Source organism: Branchiostoma belcheri, unplaced genomic scaffold, assembly GCF_001625305.1.
Source record: "Branchiostoma belcheri isolate BF01 breed outbred unplaced genomic scaffold, Haploidv18h27 scaffold10, whole genome shotgun sequence".
NCBI classification, from domain to species: Eukaryota; Metazoa; Chordata; class Leptocardii; order Amphioxiformes; family Branchiostomatidae; genus Branchiostoma; species Branchiostoma belcheri.
The window spans coordinates 5,176,247-5,193,821 of record NW_017802380.1 but is presented as its reverse complement, the minus strand read 5'-3'; the positions used below and the strand labels follow the sequence as shown (position 1 = coordinate 5,193,821).

General features: G+C 42.0%; 3 protein-coding genes across 5 annotated transcripts in view; 1 reads left to right on the top strand and 2 right to left on the bottom strand.

Moving 5' to 3' along the window:
- Positions 1-957: 957 nt before the first annotated feature.
- LOC109472644 (26S proteasome non-ATPase regulatory subunit 6-like) lies at positions 958-11,604 on the bottom strand. The gene is made up of 9 exons (XM_019772481.1): positions 11,411-11,604; positions 10,529-10,734; positions 9,587-9,732; positions 9,119-9,338; positions 8,871-8,979; positions 8,326-8,494; positions 7,899-7,976; positions 1,850-1,877; positions 958-1,438 (listed from the first exon to the last, which is right to left on the bottom strand). The coding sequence occupies exons 1-9, from the start codon at positions 11,553-11,555 to the stop codon at positions 1,370-1,372; spliced, it is 1,170 nt and encodes a 389-aa protein (XP_019628040.1). The 5' UTR covers positions 11,556-11,604; the 3' UTR covers positions 958-1,369.
- Positions 11,605-12,171: 567 nt separating this feature from the next.
- LOC109472373 (DNA-(apurinic or apyrimidinic site) lyase 2-like) overlaps positions 12,172-17,575 on the bottom strand; it is a 7,518-nt gene continuing 2,114 nt past the window's right edge. Inside the window, exons 1-6 of one of the 3 annotated variants that reach the window (XM_019772102.1) lie at positions 15,700-15,951; positions 15,167-15,250; positions 14,788-14,974; positions 14,462-14,608; positions 13,873-13,945; positions 12,172-13,726 (exon numbers count right to left, since the gene is read on the bottom strand). In XM_019772102.1, the coding sequence (XP_019627661.1) occupies positions 12,503-13,726; positions 13,873-13,945; positions 14,462-14,608; positions 14,788-14,974; positions 15,167-15,250; positions 15,700-15,814 (1,830 nt within the window). In that variant the 5' untranslated portion in view covers positions 15,815-15,951 and the 3' untranslated portion in view covers positions 12,172-12,502. Of the gene's footprint in view, positions 13,727-13,872; positions 13,946-14,461; positions 14,609-14,787; positions 14,975-15,166; positions 15,251-15,699; positions 15,952-17,575 lie in introns of those variants that run through there. The other 2 variants (XM_019772119.1, XM_019772110.1) reach the window with 2 other exon arrangements.
- LOC109472383 (lamina-associated polypeptide 2, isoforms beta/delta/epsilon/gamma-like) overlaps positions 16,013-17,575 on the top strand; it is a 14,366-nt gene continuing 12,803 nt past the window's right edge. Inside the window, exon 1 of the mRNA XM_019772146.1 lies at positions 16,013-16,326. Coding sequence (XP_019627705.1) covers positions 16,099-16,326 — 228 coding nt within the window. The 5' untranslated portion in view covers positions 16,013-16,098. The remainder of the gene's footprint in view (positions 16,327-17,575) is intronic.

Genomic DNA, 17,575 nt, shown 5'->3' with positions numbered 1-17,575 from the left:
AGGTAAAAGGCGATAGGAAATGGATGGACTCCACCTTCCAATACTGCGCCCTAGATATAGTGTTCCCACTGCCCCACTCAAAGGATATGAGACTATCTTTACCTTTACCGAAACAAGCTTCTTGTCAATAATAATGTGAATATTACAAGGTAGTCCCTTCTTTCCTTACCTAGGGTTAGTCTTTGTGTCTGAAATCAGTTCACACTATGTGCGTAGCAACAGAACCACTTTCTCCTTGTGGCCATTCTGCAACTTGTATGGATGGACCATGCATGTATGGTCTAAAATAGTCTTACTTTTGCAGGGACATACAATACCATGGGGTACAACCTATCTCATCAAAACAGTGGCAGTCAAGCAGCAAGACGTGGTTGGTTATTAACAATTTCCTTTTCTAGTGTCCTCCTGGGATGTCAGTATATGACCTAACCTAGGCTGTATGGTGGCAGAGTATCTCAGGATCATCTGGAGCCAAAAATGATTGCAATGTCTTCAAATGCATGGTTTGGCAACTGTTTGACTGGTGATGTTGCCATTCTACAACTGTACTGACAGAATTTGAAGACCTGAAATAATTTTTCATATTATATAAAACCTCCAATAAACATGTTGTGCCTTGTATGACGATATCATGACAACTGACCATTATGTAAGGTCAATCTTCATTTTCTTTATCTTTGTCTTCAGGGGAATGTATTGATAAATGTTGTTGAGTTGCCTTTTCCCACAGATGAACACCATGTATGGTTCATTAGCCTTTTCCTTTACATCTCATTTGATAGGAGGGATTAAAATATCATACTTAAAGTAGGCATACGAAGACCTTTGCAGCTAGTAAGCCATATATGTGTACTTTTGGTTTTGCGCAAGCCATAGTCTTATGAGACTGACTGACATATATATATATATATATATATCTACATGTATAAATAAAAGAGCATTTTGATGACAAGAATGTAAAGAAACTTGATGTTTAATTTCTACCCATGTTGTTGCTTCATTTTTTACCATTTCATTTCTGTCCAAGTAAGAAAACATTCTAATTGTTACAAGATCTGAGATAATAGTAAGGATACTGAACATATGGTTGCAAATGAACGAGAGAGAGACTTGTGAACGACAGAAGGAAACAGTTTGCTCGCTCGCAGGCAGAACTGTCGAGTGGTGAACTGTTCCCGTCCCCGGGGCGGTACAGATTAACATGACATGTGAGAGATAGGCGTGGTGTGGGAAAACATGTAGGTAAAACACATGCCCCTTCCAGCTAAACCCGGCCAACTAGAGAGATGCATATCAGCGGAGGCTAAGTGGGGTGATGGAGGTGTCGTGTCCCCTGGTTGACCCCCGGATGACTCATAGCGGCCGCTGCTCAGATGTTGATGACTCGACTCAGTTTCTGGACTCTGTTCAGCAGCAGATCTCCCTTCTTGATGGTCTCCTGCAGCGGGAAAGTGAAGACAAGAGAGTCGGTAACAAGTCGACTGATAAATGAACCGGCGACAAAGGCACCCCGCCATAAATAAGTCAACATCATGTCAGGTTGACAGCCTCTGGGGGCATTTCAGCAAGGGGTTCATCCCTGTGCTTCTTTTTGTCTGTACAAATGCCACGCATTGTTCGCTGACATTTTTCTGCTGGGTCCCCCTTGTGTGTGTCCACTGTTTCGTAATTAATTCGGACTTCTGACAGAAAAAAGGTGGATGTGGAGAACTTATTTCCCAATCTCACGCATTCAGGACGTTAATAAGAACGGCCAGGATACGGTTATAAAGGTACGAGACTTGTGCAATCATGGTTAGCATACAGCTGGCAGATACGCACTGAGAACAGTATGATATATGGGACCTACCTGATACTGCCAATTCTTGCTGTCAGGCCTGAAACACAAAGGCAAGAAAAATCACTCATCAGTCAAAGTTGAGCTGAAGCCTAGGAGCACCCATCATCAAGTAAAACTTATGTTCCCATTAGGGCACTAAAAGTTAAGTGGAAAACAATCTGATGAGGCCGCAAGTTGACGTCACAAGTGGCTTGTGATGAAGTGTGATTTAAGGGCAATAAAATATGTGGCCGTTGTCAGTCGTCCTTCAGTCTTTATTTACAAGACATCACCTTCCTCACACTTTCTTAGCAGGTGGTCTCCTAAGAAGTTCTGTGTCAGAGGTTGGAATGGAAACTTGACAGAGTTCTGCGGGAGTTGTCTCATCTGTTCTGTAACTGTGTGTGTGTGTAAAAAACTTTCTGCCTCCAGCCGTGTAACAACCAGGAGTCGAGAATTAGAATAACAAGGAAATTGCAGGGAAATTGTTTCTCCCCTTAGATAAGAACGTGTTTACAAGGGACTAATTGGCTGTATCATTGTGGCGACACAGGTGGAACAGACTGTTCCCTGCCGCCTTGGGGACTTTTGCACGCATAAGTGCCGGACAATTACAGCAAGATCCCGGCTGATAACCATCGCTGACCTCTCCCGCGGAGTCACCCATGCATCCTAAAACATCCATCGGTGCTGAGCCACCGGTAGACATCAGAGCAGGCCTGTACCCACCACCTGCCTCTTCATGTATATCAATGCAGCACCTTGTGCCTTTATCATGATGATCACGGTGCAGACCCCACGTACCATCAATCAAGCTAACAGGCCACACTTCCCTCCCCGCGCCCGAACATGGTGATTTTCACGGCTCAAATAAAGGGAGAGATTATTACATCATGGGCGACGCACTCAGCCCGCACCACAAGGTGATTATTTAGTAAATGGACGATGATGGGAGGGCGGCGATACCCGCTGATTGCAGAGATAGGAGCGGGTGTTTATTGCTCTCCCCGCTCGGGCAGAATCTAAAACGTCCTTTCAGAGAAAGTACAAACACAATTTGGACTGAAAGTGTAGCAACACTTTGAGAATCCCCCGTCTCTTTACAGTCATGCATATTCCCTGGAAAGGAAGAGGACATTTCGACACTAGCAATGCTACTTATCAGTGCTGCTCGGTTGGAAGCTCTGACGTACCCAGCAAACTTTCAAATGGTCCTGTTTTTCACACTTCACAAGATCATCCCAATGTTAGGTTATGTCAGCAATATTGTGGGGCAGAGAGTTCTTTTTGATTCATCCAAATGCAGATCTAGAGCTGGAGCAAACTAACTTGTCCTGAAGTATTGAAAGATTTGGGCAAGACCTTTTAACCTTCTGCCCGCTAAGGTCACCATTTGGTACCATTTGGTTGTGAGGTTAGGCAGTTGGGAGAAGGTTTAAGTTCTACTACTTTTGTAGATGTTTGTATGTTGCATAATTTGTCATTGTGTGAAAACAAGCTGTCATTAATTCTATCATACAAAATTATGCCATGAACAATAGGAAGCCTGGGAGATCAAATTGCCTAAAATTGACAAGTTTTTCACACCTTTCAGCTGCTGGAGGCTGAAGACAACAGGTAAAACTAGACTTACACCAGGACAGGAGGCAGTTTTTTTAGTTAGTTGAATCAACCCAATCCCATAGCACACTGATATCTGTGAGGCAAAAATGTGATGTTGCTGTTGCTTCTTTCATATTGTAGGCTGATTTGTGCTATTTATTGGTGGTACCAAAGAATAAAGGAACTCAACACAAAACTCGTTTCTGGGGCTATTTCAAATGCTTCAGGTAGGAAATGATGAAAACACTGTGCTGAGAGTGAGAAATTCTTTATTAATGAGAAAGTCAAACAAGGCTGCAGGCTGCTTTTGAATGAGGGCAGTAAATGTCAATATCAGGCAGATTTTCTCATCCAGAATAGTTCTGTTTTGCCGCCCTGAAATTGCCTTGGATGCCTTTAACTGCTGGCAAATCGAGTTACTGACAGGGTATGAAAGAAAACTGCCAGCGTGGCGACCGTCAAGTGTGTGCGCATACTGAGTGAGAGCCCTTGAATGTGACATTCCAATCTATATCTAACATCAGTATATGACACGTAATTACCACGGCAGATTTATATAGCAACAGCCATATATGGTCTCCTATTTCAAGGAAATACATGTAGATGTAAAAACCAAAGTGAAGACAGGCATACTGAAAATCCACACTGGAAGGACTGAGAACCGAGTGATATTAATAAATAATAATAATATTAGGATTATTCAGTGTCTAACTACCAGAGGATTCTGCAATAGAACATTATGCTAGATCTCTACCAGATATGAGCTGAATACAGAAGTGGTTTGTTACATATTAATATTAAAGTGATTCTTGTATTCATGATTTGCCAGACAAAGCTGAAGTTGTGTACAAGAAGCTGTACTTTATAACACTGAACCTATCACCAAAGGTTAGGTCCCACCCTAACAGACTTATCCACTGGCTGTTATACTTTAGAATTGACTGACTCTTTGCTCATATGTGGCTCAATTAGAACATCTGGGTGGCCTGGATGAAAATCTCGGAAGCCCTTCGGCTACGCGGCCCTGCTTAGTGTTGAGCCGCAAGGACGTCAGAGAAGCTTCAGACAGACAACTCTGCTGATCAGGGTCAACCTCAGAGCTATGTGGGCCCTTTCTTGTTGGGTGAGCTGTGGTAGATGATGGATTCACCCCAATACCCAGCCCAGCTTGTTTGAGCATGTGGTGCTTATTCCCTATGACTGTACCTTTGTATAGGTTATATTTTTGGTAAGATTTGTTTGGATGTATGTTTGGGTGTTTGTGGTAAAGCATGAAGCTATGGATAGATTGTTGTGACATTTGGTAGGTAGGTGGGTCTGGACCTATTGAAGAAATGATTAGATTTTGGACACCTGCCAGCTTTCATTGGTACTGCAGGTGCTGCAGAGGATACTTCGGCAGGTAATGGTGCTCAAGGGGGGAGGGGAACATAGTGCACAAGCAACAAATCCAAGATGTGGACATGCCTGTATACCTGCTGAACTAGGGTCTACTCCACATGAACTTATGTTTCAACCATGAACTTCAAACACCACAAAGACCTCCTTTTCCATGCCGCATAAAACAACGATGAAATTTAACACATTTACAATGCCATACAGTGCTACCATTGCCCGCTGTCACTGATTGTGACGGCTTCAAACCTTTGTTACACTGACTCAAGATTGCAGGCAAAATTGTTATGCACCCACAAGATGTAAATCTGTTACATGTATGTAGGGCATTGTTCAAAAGAAAGTTGTGATGATGTGAAGGTGGTAAAAAGAGGTTGGTTCTATGACTAGACACACATTGTAATTGCAAGTCTTTGAGACAAAAGTCTGGTGGTTTCATGTAATTTGCTACTCAAAACTTAGAAAGCAGTCGCTCTGCCATCTGTTGTTAATGTCTCCTCCTCAAATGTACTGAGTTTAAAGCTCCTTTGGAGAAGGTAGCAATTTCCCCATCTCCACCATTGTTGACCACCGAGCTTAATGATACCTTACCGTTACCCTGCGTACTACCTGGCACAGGTACGTAATTTACTTAAGTGACAGTTCCCTTGAGGAAGCCGCTTTGTAAAGAAGTAACTCCTTAAGTTAACATCCTTAGGCCTGTAGGCCTACTAGTATCATAAAGGTTTGAAAGAACTTATTAAGGTCAATGAACATAACACACTGCAGGACTCAAAATACTGGCTGCATGTGCATCTTAGTACATGTACATCCAAATTTGGAGCTGTGCACCCAATTTTTTTCTGTGGGTGCACCAGTGCACTCAAATATTTTTGTAGGTGTACATATGTAGAAATGTTACTATAATACATGTATAGTAGTAGTATACAGCATATTCTTAATATCTAAGTGTCATTAGTTAAATGTTATTACCTCTGCAAATGCTGCTGTAGAGTAATGTTATCATTGATGTTTCCTTATTTGATTCAGTTCATAAATTTACTTGTCAAAGAACTCAGGGAATAGTATGTAGTAATCAAGGGTACTCTAGGCACTATAGGCATCTGTATCTACATGTAGTATATATAGATGCCTACAGTGCTTAGTCTTTGATTTTAATACCCTTAATTAATTCACAATAAAGATAAACCCTAGCAACTTTAAGTACCCAAGGGAGTAGCTATCCCTAAAACACTCTGAGCAAATGAAATAATGGGGTTAGCTGAAAAGGTATGACTATTAGATGCACTATACTCGAGAACATAATTTGAGAGTACAATAGACATCACATTTTCTGACATTAGGCAGCTGGTGCTTTAAACTGCAGACAATAATGTACCAACAACAAAGACACTGAACCATTCAAAACTTCAGCTAACAGTTAACAACTTGAATGTGGACTCACAGAAACTTAGTGGCAAACCCAAAAAGTTTACAGACTGGTCAAACTTCAGGGGTATTAGGACATTTTTTTGGGGGTGCTAACTTAGCACCTGAGATAGCCACTCCAAACGATAATGAATGCAAGCATGATTAAATAGCCGTAAAGGTTTAAAGGGAAGTATCACAGAATGAGTTAATGGCTTGAAGCAAATGCAGTAAAAGGCGTGTTCCGGATGATACAATACTTACCCGGCCATTTCTGGAACAATGGGCACATGTTCAGCAGCTGGTTCTCTGACTATGGGCATTTAATGAAGCACATGGAAACCACAGACTGCACATGTTACATTGTTGGTCTGTGTATTTCACAGACCTTTCTTTCAGTTACTGCATACATTGTATTTGGCACCCTTTCTTCCAGATTTGTGGGTGCCTTGATTTTGTAATTGGAATATGAGACAACTAAACAAAAAAACATGGAAAGATTAGTTCTTTATGTTGAAATTCATTGTGCAAATTCTTGATCGCTCAGCAGTCATAGCCTCTTGGGGAAATGGGGTGTTTGTAATAATTATGGGTTTATACAATAGTTTTTAGAAAGGAAGAGGGCTATAACAAAGTTTAGAATACTAAAGGAATGTGTAATAACTTGATATATTCAAAGCTGGAACAACATTGTATAAAGATACCTGGTACATGTTTTGAGTGAAGGATCCAAAATGATAATAGCACGCAACTTTCATTTTTTTCCCACTTTCCTTTTTTTTCCATGGCTGGCTGCATTGTGAGGACCAGGTATGCAGGTGTACATGGTGGAATTTAAATGCCTTTCTTTAAGTGTGCTCTTGCCAAGTTTTCAAAAACTACCTTTATTGTGTAATAATGTCAACACCTGCTTTTAACCCTAATCCCTTCTTCATCATCACACCTCCGTCGTACCTAAAGTAACAACACGTTTAAGCCACGCGTCGACAGATGCTTCTATATAATTAGCCCGGTAATAATATGGTTTCCAGACCTCGCAGGTTATAAATAAACCATTTGCAAGGTGTTGAGTCTCTTTCACACATTATCACTTGGCCAATGGTGGCTATCAAAACTCTCCAAAAATGTTTTCTAGGTTTGTGTGCTTACACTGTTGACTGTTACCTTCAGCCTGGCTCCCAGGCTTTTTGGGGCCATTTTTCCTCTACACACATGGATGGGACTGGTAACCAGACTACAAGACCTTGCCCTTAGCAGGGTAGACACAGCAAAATGGCTTCTTCAGTGTGCTGAAGGTTGACACATAATCGTCACCTTTCAGTTGTGTGTCTGTGTGCTTTCCATGCGAAATACCGGTATAGCATTTTCTGCACCTACCTGGCAATATATGACCTTAGTAGTCTGAACATTTCTTGTTGAGGCTATTCATCAATAACAAATGTTGTGTAATTAAATTATCTACTGCAAGTCAATATACACTGATGGGTGATGCCAAAAAGAGCTTTAAATACACTCTCTGCAAAGGAATTGCATACAAACGAACTTTTTTTGTATGGTTGAAATAATAACAAGTATCGTACCAGAAATGATAAATCTATAGTATTGTATATCAAGAAAATACAAACTAGTTGTGACACAAAGAAAAGTGAAAATGAGAAGACGACAACATGCCCACCTATTTGTCTCAACGATGCCCCCTACTTTGTCTATCTTGCAGTGCAGGCGGCCGGCTGCTATGAATCGAGACAGCTCCCTGCAAAACAAACAAAACAAGGTTCAAGATAATATCTGACTAGAGGATTATGATCAGCTGAAACCATAAATAATTTTAACCTTTAATCCTGAATTCCTTTTCAAGTTCAAGGGAGAACAACAGAACACCTAATTTTTAAAAGGTAATTCCTGATTCATTCTACAGTACTGTTACTTTTACTGATTTCATGGTGACTTCTAAACCATTAAATCATCAAATCATTTGTCAGTACCCCCCCCCCCTCTCCTGCCACTGCGAAGATTTGATCCATTTTCTTCAGAACGTGAAATTTTGCTACTATGAAGTGAATAACAATATGTAAGTCTGTAAGAGCCAAAATCCTACTTACTGGTCTACAAATTCGACAGTGACACCGAAGGCTGTGGCCATGTACTGTAGGGTGAGACTGCGGTATGACTCCAGGAGCTGGGAGTACGCCAGGATACGCATCTCACGCACGTAGTACCGGTAGTGCAGGTGTAACCAACGGTCTACCTTGATCTTCTCCTCCACCCAACCTGAGGGGGGCAGAGACATGATACATACATATGCCAATCTTTCAAACAAAAAAGTTCTAGATATCTCAATAATTTCACTTTACATGCTAAATGAGAACATAAGAAACACTTGATGTCAAATTCATTTGTTTATATGTCCACATGTCAGTATATGTGGACTTTCAATGGCTGCTACCACCTATATAAAGAAAGTGGCAATGGCTTCTGAACAGTTTTAGTGTGCTCTAAATTCTGAGTGGTGTGGGTAAAATTTGTCTAGTGTAGGTAATTTTCATGGATAACTGCACCAGTGCAGGTATGGAGGAAAAAGTCTATTGAGCCCAAGTAACCATTTCAAGTCATGCAGGTACAGTATCTAAGATGTACAGGTTCTTACTTAGTGCCTTGAAGAAGCTGGCGTAGTGACAGTCATACAGAGAGAAGAGGTATTCTCTCAGCTGGGGCAGACCATGGAGAACCTCCAGGATTTCTGCACCTTTGATCACCTGGAAAACAACAGGACCAACACATACAGAGTAAGTCATATATGTACATCATTTGCAGAATGGATCATCAAATATAGCAGGGGCCTGATATAGATAGATACAGTAGTTATAGCTCAGATACTAGTAACATGCCACATACCTTTTCCCGGAGTTGTGGCCTGTCCAGCGCGATCATACTGATCATGACGGTGTAGGTGACAAACTCCTTGTACCCCATGAGTTCGTACGATGTGAAGGTGGACACCGTGTCCAGGAAGAGTCCTGCCGCCTTCTTGAAGTCCCGGATGGACATGCAGTACAGACCCTGGTACACCTTCAGACGGTTTCTCCGGTCCCAGTCTCCACCCTGCTCTATCAGACTGCACAGAAAATACAATACTGTAAAGTCCTTTTATATTCGTGGGGACACCATGCAGTAGAAGAGTTATTTGCAGTATTTTATGTTCATGGTTGAAACAATTTTGTAGTATGGTGGTTCACAGCGTCATGATTTTGTGGTGGAGAAAAAGATACAAAAACTGCAGGTCATTGACCTGATGTGTTTGGAGAAGAAGAAGAAGAAACTGAGCAAAAACCAAGCTAGCCATAAAAGGGAGGAGCTACTGACCTTTTTGCCTTGTCTATGTTCCTGGTGATGAGGTCGTGGTCCATGTAGAACAGGCCGATGCGGATCTGGTAGAAGATGACGTCCAGGCGGTTCCCCATGCCTACTGTCTTCTCAAATGTCTTACGGAATGCTGTCAGGCAGTTCTCCTGTTCAAGGAAAAGTTTGCAAGGTCAAGGCAAAACTGATGGTTTATATACGGGCCCAGATTGGCCATGGAGCAAGACTGCCCCCTTGTGTTTGATGGAAGTACTGCTACTGCCCCCTACTGTTTGATGTTATTCTTCTTTTTTTTCTTCTTTTATTTTGAGGCAGCTGCCTTCAACTACCTGAAGATTCTGCTGCCTTTAGGTCAATTTTTTTTATATTGACAGTCTTATTAATGAACATATCAAAGACCCAGTGTTAACATGTGAAAGGCTAGTTCTCCAGCTCAGGTCCGCAACATCAAGACAAAACTGATGGTTGATGAGCCCATGAGGCACAAACAGACTGATCATGGAGCAAGAATGCCCTCTTTTGTTTCTTGGAAGTACTGCAGCTACAAACTTTGCTATTACTGGTTTTCATATGAACCTATCAACAAACATATTATCAAGGACTCAGCATTACAGTGTAGAAGGCTAGAGATCTAGGAAGGCCATGAAACAGGACGGTATCATAAAACAGTAACCCTTGGTTGAACATACAAACATGTGACCACTATACCAGTATTTTACTCACTCACTTACTCACTATTTGTCTGTAGAGCAAAATCCAGGTAAATTCACGATTAAGTTTATGTCCTATTAAGGCTGTTAATACAGTTATGTATGGTGTGTTATTACTGTGTTACTAGTTCTGTGTAATGTCTTAGCAATTCAGAAGTACCATGTACTGTATGTGTCATTTCTGTCATGTTGATGGTTGTTGGAATAAAAGGAAGAACAGCACCACGTGCCTCACCTTGTCACCAATCTTACAGAGGTACTCTGCCTTGGCCAGCAGAGCGTCCTTGATCTCCGACTCCCCCAGGTTGGCCTCAGCGTCTGCCAGCACGTCGTCCAGTCTCTTCAGCTCCTGTTCATTGGCCTGCTTCATCCTACTGTGGAGCGCCGTGTCCACCGTCCAGCCAAGCTCCTCACATGTCTCCAGGTAGAACGGCGCCATGTCTGGGGGGAGGGGGGGAATCAGAATGTTAATATTTCCTTGCAACTTCAAGATGAAGAAACCTCATTAATGGGCCAAAGCCAGGGCTGACAACTGAAGCCAGGAAAATGTGTAGCAAAGTGATACATATTTCCATTTCTCCCTATAGCATTGTTGAGGGAAATATGTTGTTTTTTTAAAACTGGTAAACCATTATTTAGGCATAACTCAGCAGTTTTATGCAGTATAAGTACATACAAGCTGCGCAAGACCGAACTGTAAGGTTTGAACCAGGAAGCATGACATAATTTTGACATAGAGAAAGACCCAAATTTCAAAACGTTACAACATAAGAAACATTGTATTTCCACATCAAATAACTAGGGAAGTGTTCGCTACCAAAAATTGCGTTTCATGTGGACGTTTTCAGTTTAATTTATCCAAAACAATTATGTTCCAAACATGTGAGATTTCACGTCTTTTGGTCAAAGAAGCAACTATTACAAGATTTAACAACATTATTTCTGCTTAGAGTCAATCTTAGAAGACAAACTTAATACCAACAGTACTTCGTACTTTGTAAAACCTGGACATAAACGCCAATCTACCCATCGTATTTCGTACATGACTAAACAAAACAGGAGTTGCCCCCCTCCCCACACCGGTAGTCAAACTGTTCCTTACTCCGCTATTACTTACTGTTTTCGATGATGGCGTCCACAAGCTGTTTCTTAACAGCCTTATCATTCTTATGTTCTTCCAGGGAAAGGTAAAATTTCCACTGAGAAAGATCAAGGTTCGGGTTTTTAGGCAAACCCTCTTCTTCTAAATTTTCGACAGGCATGATTTTTGCTGTGTACTCAAACTCTCGCAGAAAGTCTCGCGAGAATACATGCAAGTTCTCGCATGCTGTGTCGCAATACATGTAGTCTCTACAAGGGGGCGCTATTACACTGCTTACTAGTACATGTATTACTGCTTCATGTCATTGTCCTTTAGCCTCTCTTCGTGTCATTGCCTTTAGCCGCTACTTTAGAAGCGGGTGGAAGAGTATTAAATATTAGCCAAATGGAGAGTTAACATACGGGCGAGTTGGTCTGCTAAACGAGTAAAGTTTGTCACTCCTGAAAAAGTGCATACATTAAGGGCATTAAGCAGACTTCCCCAGCATGTTATCTGTCCATTTGGCCAATTTCTATTCTTCCCAGCTACTTTGAAGCTTGGTAGAGGCTAAAGTTACTTTTTTTTCAGTCCGAGCCTTATGAACAGCCATGAAGTGTGGCTTTGTTTGTGGCTGTTTGATTGGGCAACTGTGGTAACTTATATTGTGATTTTCTCTGACATCGACATGACAAAGATATGAATATTTCCATGAGCAAAATCTAAAAATCATAGACAAATGACTACTGCTAAAAATATAAAAATTATCAGAGTTGTTTATTCCTTCATTCATGGTTCCACATCTGCAACATTGCCAGGCAAATCAATTAGAAATGTCTTGCATCTATTAATATATTTGGTGGAATACTCTGCTTCAAATCATACTGCACACAATAGTGGCCATTTGCATATATTTAAAACATAACATTCTCTCTTTTATTTTGATGAATACAATTTGAAACAAAATACTTAACATCTTTCTTTACATCATATCACTACTTAACAGTCTTGATTTTTTGCACAATTTTCTATCACATATCAACAAGCAAGTCCTGTTGTAACTTTATATCATTTGGAAGCTGATTCACAGACATTCAAAAAAAAAAAATAACAACAAAAAAAAAGAAAAGGCTACAACTTGTCCTTCCCCCTACTGACCCACTGGAAGTGGTCACACCTTGCCTCAGGGTTAGAGGCATGGCCCTGTGGCCTGGCACACACGTAGAACTGTTTCCCAAAGTTTGGGCCTTGTTTCTTCACAGTCCTCAACACACAAGGCTCTTTGTGTCCCTTGCAGGGCGGGGGAGGGGGCGGCCCTTTCAGGACAGTCTTCCAGAATGCTGCTTGGTTTTGCTTGGGTTTTGTCTCAGCAGTGCTTTTGCCATTCTCAGCATCTTTGCTTCCTTTTGCCTTACTGTCATCTGAGTCTACAGTAGTGTTAGAAGAATTGACAGACTGGTTGCTGATGGCATTGTCATGGACTGCATCTTCTTTCACATCTGCTTCGGGGTTTTCTTTTGGAATGTCTGACATGTTGGCTTTTCTTCTGTCACCTGTCTCGACCTTGGTTTTCTTGCCAAAGAAGCTCAGCAGAGTCCCCTGCTTCCCTTGGTCTGTCTTTTGTTTCTTCACATTTCTACCTGCAGGGTCTGATGCAGTCCTCTTCATGGAGGTCCTGCTTTGACTTTGTTTTGTGGTGGACATGACGCTGCTACCTTCACTTTTGATACTGTTGCTCTCCCACAGCTGTGAACTTGACTGCTGACTACATGTTTCAGATTCAGAGTGACCATCATAGCTACTCTGGCTGGTAGAGACACTGTCCTGACTGCTTTTCTCTTCCCCCACTTCTCCTTTCTTGACTCTAGTGAAGAAGACTGAAAGCTTCTGCTGCTTTCCTGCAAACTCTGGCATGTATTTACTGCACAGGGCTGGACATTTCACTGCAGGGACAACGGTACATGCCAGCTCCCCCCTCACAGGACAGTGGTCTGACCCCTCCACCTCAGGCATGATGGTACAGTCCTGGAACTGGTTGAGAAAGTCCCTATTTGCGAAGATGTAGTCGATACGTGTGCCATAGTTGGTCTGACGGGCACCAGTCACCGTTGACCAACAGGTGAACGCACTGCGTTGGGTTGGGTGGAAAAATCGGAAGGCGTCCACAAAGTGCCCACCTGTTGGTTCCTTCTCTGAGGCATTTTGAATGCCGCTGTTCAATGAGGTGTCAAGCTGACCTGATGAAGCATCTGATTGGTTGTTAGGGTTGAGTGTGCCACCACTGTCTTCAGTCTGATGAGGGTCAAACAGAAACTGGTCCAGCCATTTCCTTCCTGGGTTCTCTGAAAAGTACTCCTGGAGAGAGAAGGAAGACGATGATGCACATATCAGCATACAGCAAATAGCCTTTTTCTTGTAAGTACATATAAACTTGATTGAAGTTGTGACAAAACAACAACTGCTGTTAAACTGACTTAGTCTTACACAGCCTGTGTACTTACAATGTCATCATCAGGATCACAGTGGTCTATAGGTCTGTGGGAGGTGTTGACATCTCCAAGGACAATCACATGGCTGTTACATACAAAAAACAACAGAAAAGTGTTACACTTATGTTTAACAAAAAGCAAAAACCCAACAAAATCACTTTCAGGCAAAAAAAGAATCTAATAAACTAGACAATATTGTGGGTAGCAACTGATACAATGTATAATGTAAATTTTATTCATTTCTGCTGGAACTGTGGTAGAAGTAGAAAGGAAGCATTAGTGCCATTTCATATTTACTGTGGAGAGCATAGCCCAAAAATAAAACCTCTGTGAAGATTTCAAGATTTACAGTACACTTTTTTGGTACAACAAAAGTGCTGGATAGCATCCCTGGTATGCATAAAAAGCCATCAACTGTGAGCTAATAGCTAACCTGCCAGCCTGTAGTAACGCCTGTGCTTTGGCCTGTAACAGCCTGTTCTAACTAACCTGCCAGCCTGTAGCAAAGCCTGTGCCCTGGCCTGTAACAGCCTGTTCTAACTAACCTTCCAGCCTGTATTAAAGCCTGTGCCCTGGCCTGTAGCAGCCTGTTCTAACTAACCTGCCAGCCTGTAGTAAAGCCTGTGCCCTGGCCTGTAACAGCCTGTAGAACCTCAGCTTGAAGTCCTTTCTCTCCTCCTTCTCAGGGTCTGCTCGAGGACAGTACACGTTGATGACTGCCAGGAGGCACTCTTTGCCATTAGTTTCACTGAAATTATCAGAAACAACTTTTGATATAAAAATCATTAAAAATGCACCAAGGGGCAGTTTTGGAAGGATTTTTGACCTTTACATTTTGAAAGAAATAACAAGACAACAAATAAAAGAGCCCGTCAACATCAGAGCAATAGATGAACTTTCGAGGTAAATTTGGTAATTTTTTTTCACCATATGGCATGCTGGGTTATGACAGCTCTCCCTTCCTTGTCCAATGAACGAAGTTCTTCCTCTGTGAACATGGTCTGGTCTCCATAGTAACCAATGATGTCTGCTTCCCTCTGATTGGTCAGAAGTCCTGTCAGTCCCTCCTCTGCCTTGATAGGCATGGCTCCATCCTTACAGTATGTGGCAACACCTTATAGAGGGTTAAATAATGACGTAGAATAGTCAGGATAAAAAATTTCACACTTCCAGGAAGTATTAGAGTTTACACAATTTTGCAAATAAAGGATTATCTAATATCAGTTCCTGCTGAACCTTTTGGAACCAGATCTGTATTTGTTACAAGGTTAGGCAGTAGGGAGAATGTTAAACCTGGATTTCTTACCTGAGTACCCACTCCTAGCTCTAGAAAAGGAGAAGTAAGAACTGTATCCCTCCACAATGGCTGATGCCTCGTCCAACTGGTCTCCTATCATGTGAACACATATGATACAGACAATGCATTAAAGTTTTGTCAGGGCTCAAGCTAGCTCAAGCCCTATATGTGTTGGTATGTCGTAGTAAAAAAAAAGTTGGATAGTTATCATGGTTTGCCTTGACTAAATATACATGTAGTTCACAAGTGCTGTACCGATAGTTTTAAGGCAAATACATTAAAAAGTGAAAGTGTGTCTGTGAAAAGTGAAACCGTTTTGAGCTTAATTTTTACGTCTAATTTTTACAACACAAAAAGGGGATTCTTAAAATCGTCAGCAGGAAACTTACTTTAGGGGTAAAGACAAGTAGGATCAGCGGTACCTCGCTTGATGTATATGTCTGATTTTCAATTTGCGTTACAGTATTTTATGTCCGGATATCGGATGTCCACACCCCCCTCCCACACCCTTCTTGATTACAGTAAAAATCTAATAAACTTACGCGTGACTTTGGTCTCTTGTAGACACACGATATCTGCATCCAGAGAATCAAGCACCTGCTTTAGTGGGGCCTTCGTAGCTCTGACACCATTAATATTCCACGTCAAAATTCGCATTTTTCTTTCTCCTGTTCGTATGTATTTTGTAGCAAAGTTTTCTCCCGCCAAAATGGGTCAAGGGTCACAGTAACGATACGCTTGCGCGGGATTTTGAAATGTGATCTGTTTACATTGTGATGTTTGATTGGCTCATTTTACCGAACATGTTCGCGGGTTCTTCGAAATGTCCAATCACAGAAAGCGTATGTACGCCTGTCGATAATCCCGCGGGACCACTCATTTTGTGGCCAATCTTTTTTTGTTGACGTGTTTTTGGCACTTTTCCCGCCGGATCGCCAGAAATGTCTGTGTCAAACCCCTCTGTTTTGACTAAAGACCAGCTGAAGCGGGAACTTCGTGAGGCCGGAGTCTCTCTGCCGAGCGGGGACCAGAGGAAAGACGTGTACGTGGAACTGTACAGGGAACATCTGCTGAAAGGTGGGAGGGGGACGCCAGGCAAAGGCGAGTTCTCCAGCGACGAGGAAGACTCTCTCAGAGGCACTCCAGGACGTGGCAGCGTGAAAAATAAGGTGTGACAAACAATTTTCCATGTATTATATGACGGTTTTTCGATCTGAATATTGTTTTGTTGACTTTGATACAACAGTGCTATTTTGAAGGCCGATTTCTGACCATGTGCGCGAACGGCTGTCATAGCCTAAACCTCCACACTCCACAGCTGGGCTTCAAAACTATCCAGCGACAACCCTCCAAAAAAGGCGTGTTTTGGTCAAAAGTGATAAGAAATGTCACGGTCCTAACTTACTCATAGCCTTTCGTTTGAATTATTTAGCTACAGCAGTACAAAAACGCTGTCATATGGCCATAGCAGCATACTGAGTGAGTTGACTGGTGTTGTTTTTCTCGGACTGCAAGTTTTATGGAAATGTGCCGATAAATGGCTCATTACCTCGAGCCAGCAGGGTGATACTCGGTCCTTTGTTGTCTGTTTGTTCAATTATTGGTGATTAGTTGTCAATAGGGTTTGATTACAACACGTTAAATGACCTGAATCCATCGCCAAACAAGAGCTCCGTAAGGTTATATCCTTGTCATTTCGGGAAATGACATTTTATGGTTTTGGAAAATTTGCGAGTCTTCATGTACATTTTCAAGTGCTTCCTGTACATTTTCGATTCTTTTGAAATTCCAGTAGAAAGACCAGGCATGAATGTTTGCAGTACAAGTAATGAGTTTATTGAGTGTTGTATTAAGGATGTTTGAATATTTGCAATGCCATATAAACGTAAGCAACATTCTTGCTCGCTTGTAAAAACTACTTTGCATACTCCAGCATTGGAAGACATGTCGTAAGTATTTCATTACATACCTTGAGAATACCTTGAGAATCCCTTGGTGATAAGAGGCATTTCTGCCTGTGGTGAACACCCTCTTCTCATTCTATATGTATTCTCTGGCTCCAGTGCTTATCCAGCCTCGACTTAAAGCAGTTGACGCTCTCGGCGTCAACCACCGAACTGGGTAGGGAATTCCATAACTGCACTGCTCTTATGGCAAAGGAGTGCCTCCTTACTGCGGCTTTTGCCAGTGGGACCTTCAACTTATACGCGTGCCCTCGTGTTTTCTCCACTTGGCTTATTTCAAAGAACTCCTCAGGTTCCACTCTCTCCCTCCTTGTCATGATCTTGTACATCTGTATCATGTCCCCCCTCACTCTCCTGTAACTGAGTGAAGGTAGGTGCAGCTTCTGTAGCCTGGAGGAGTATGGTAGCTCCTGTAGGGCGGGCACCAGTCTTGTAGCCCTGTGTTGTACCCTCT

Coding starts and splice junctions, on each gene's coding strand:
- LOC109472644 (XM_019772481.1), bottom strand. CDS start 11,555: ATGCCTGTCGAAAATTTAGAAGAAGAGGGTTTGCCTAAAAACCCGAAC. Junction 9,733..10,528: donor TCTGTAAGATTGGTGACAAG/GTGAGGCACGTG, acceptor TTCCTTGAACAG/GAGAACTGCCTGACAGCATT. Junction 8,495..8,870: donor CAGCTTCTTCAAGGCACTAA/GTAAGAACCTGT, acceptor TGCCCCCCTCAG/GTTGGGTGGAGGAGAAGATC.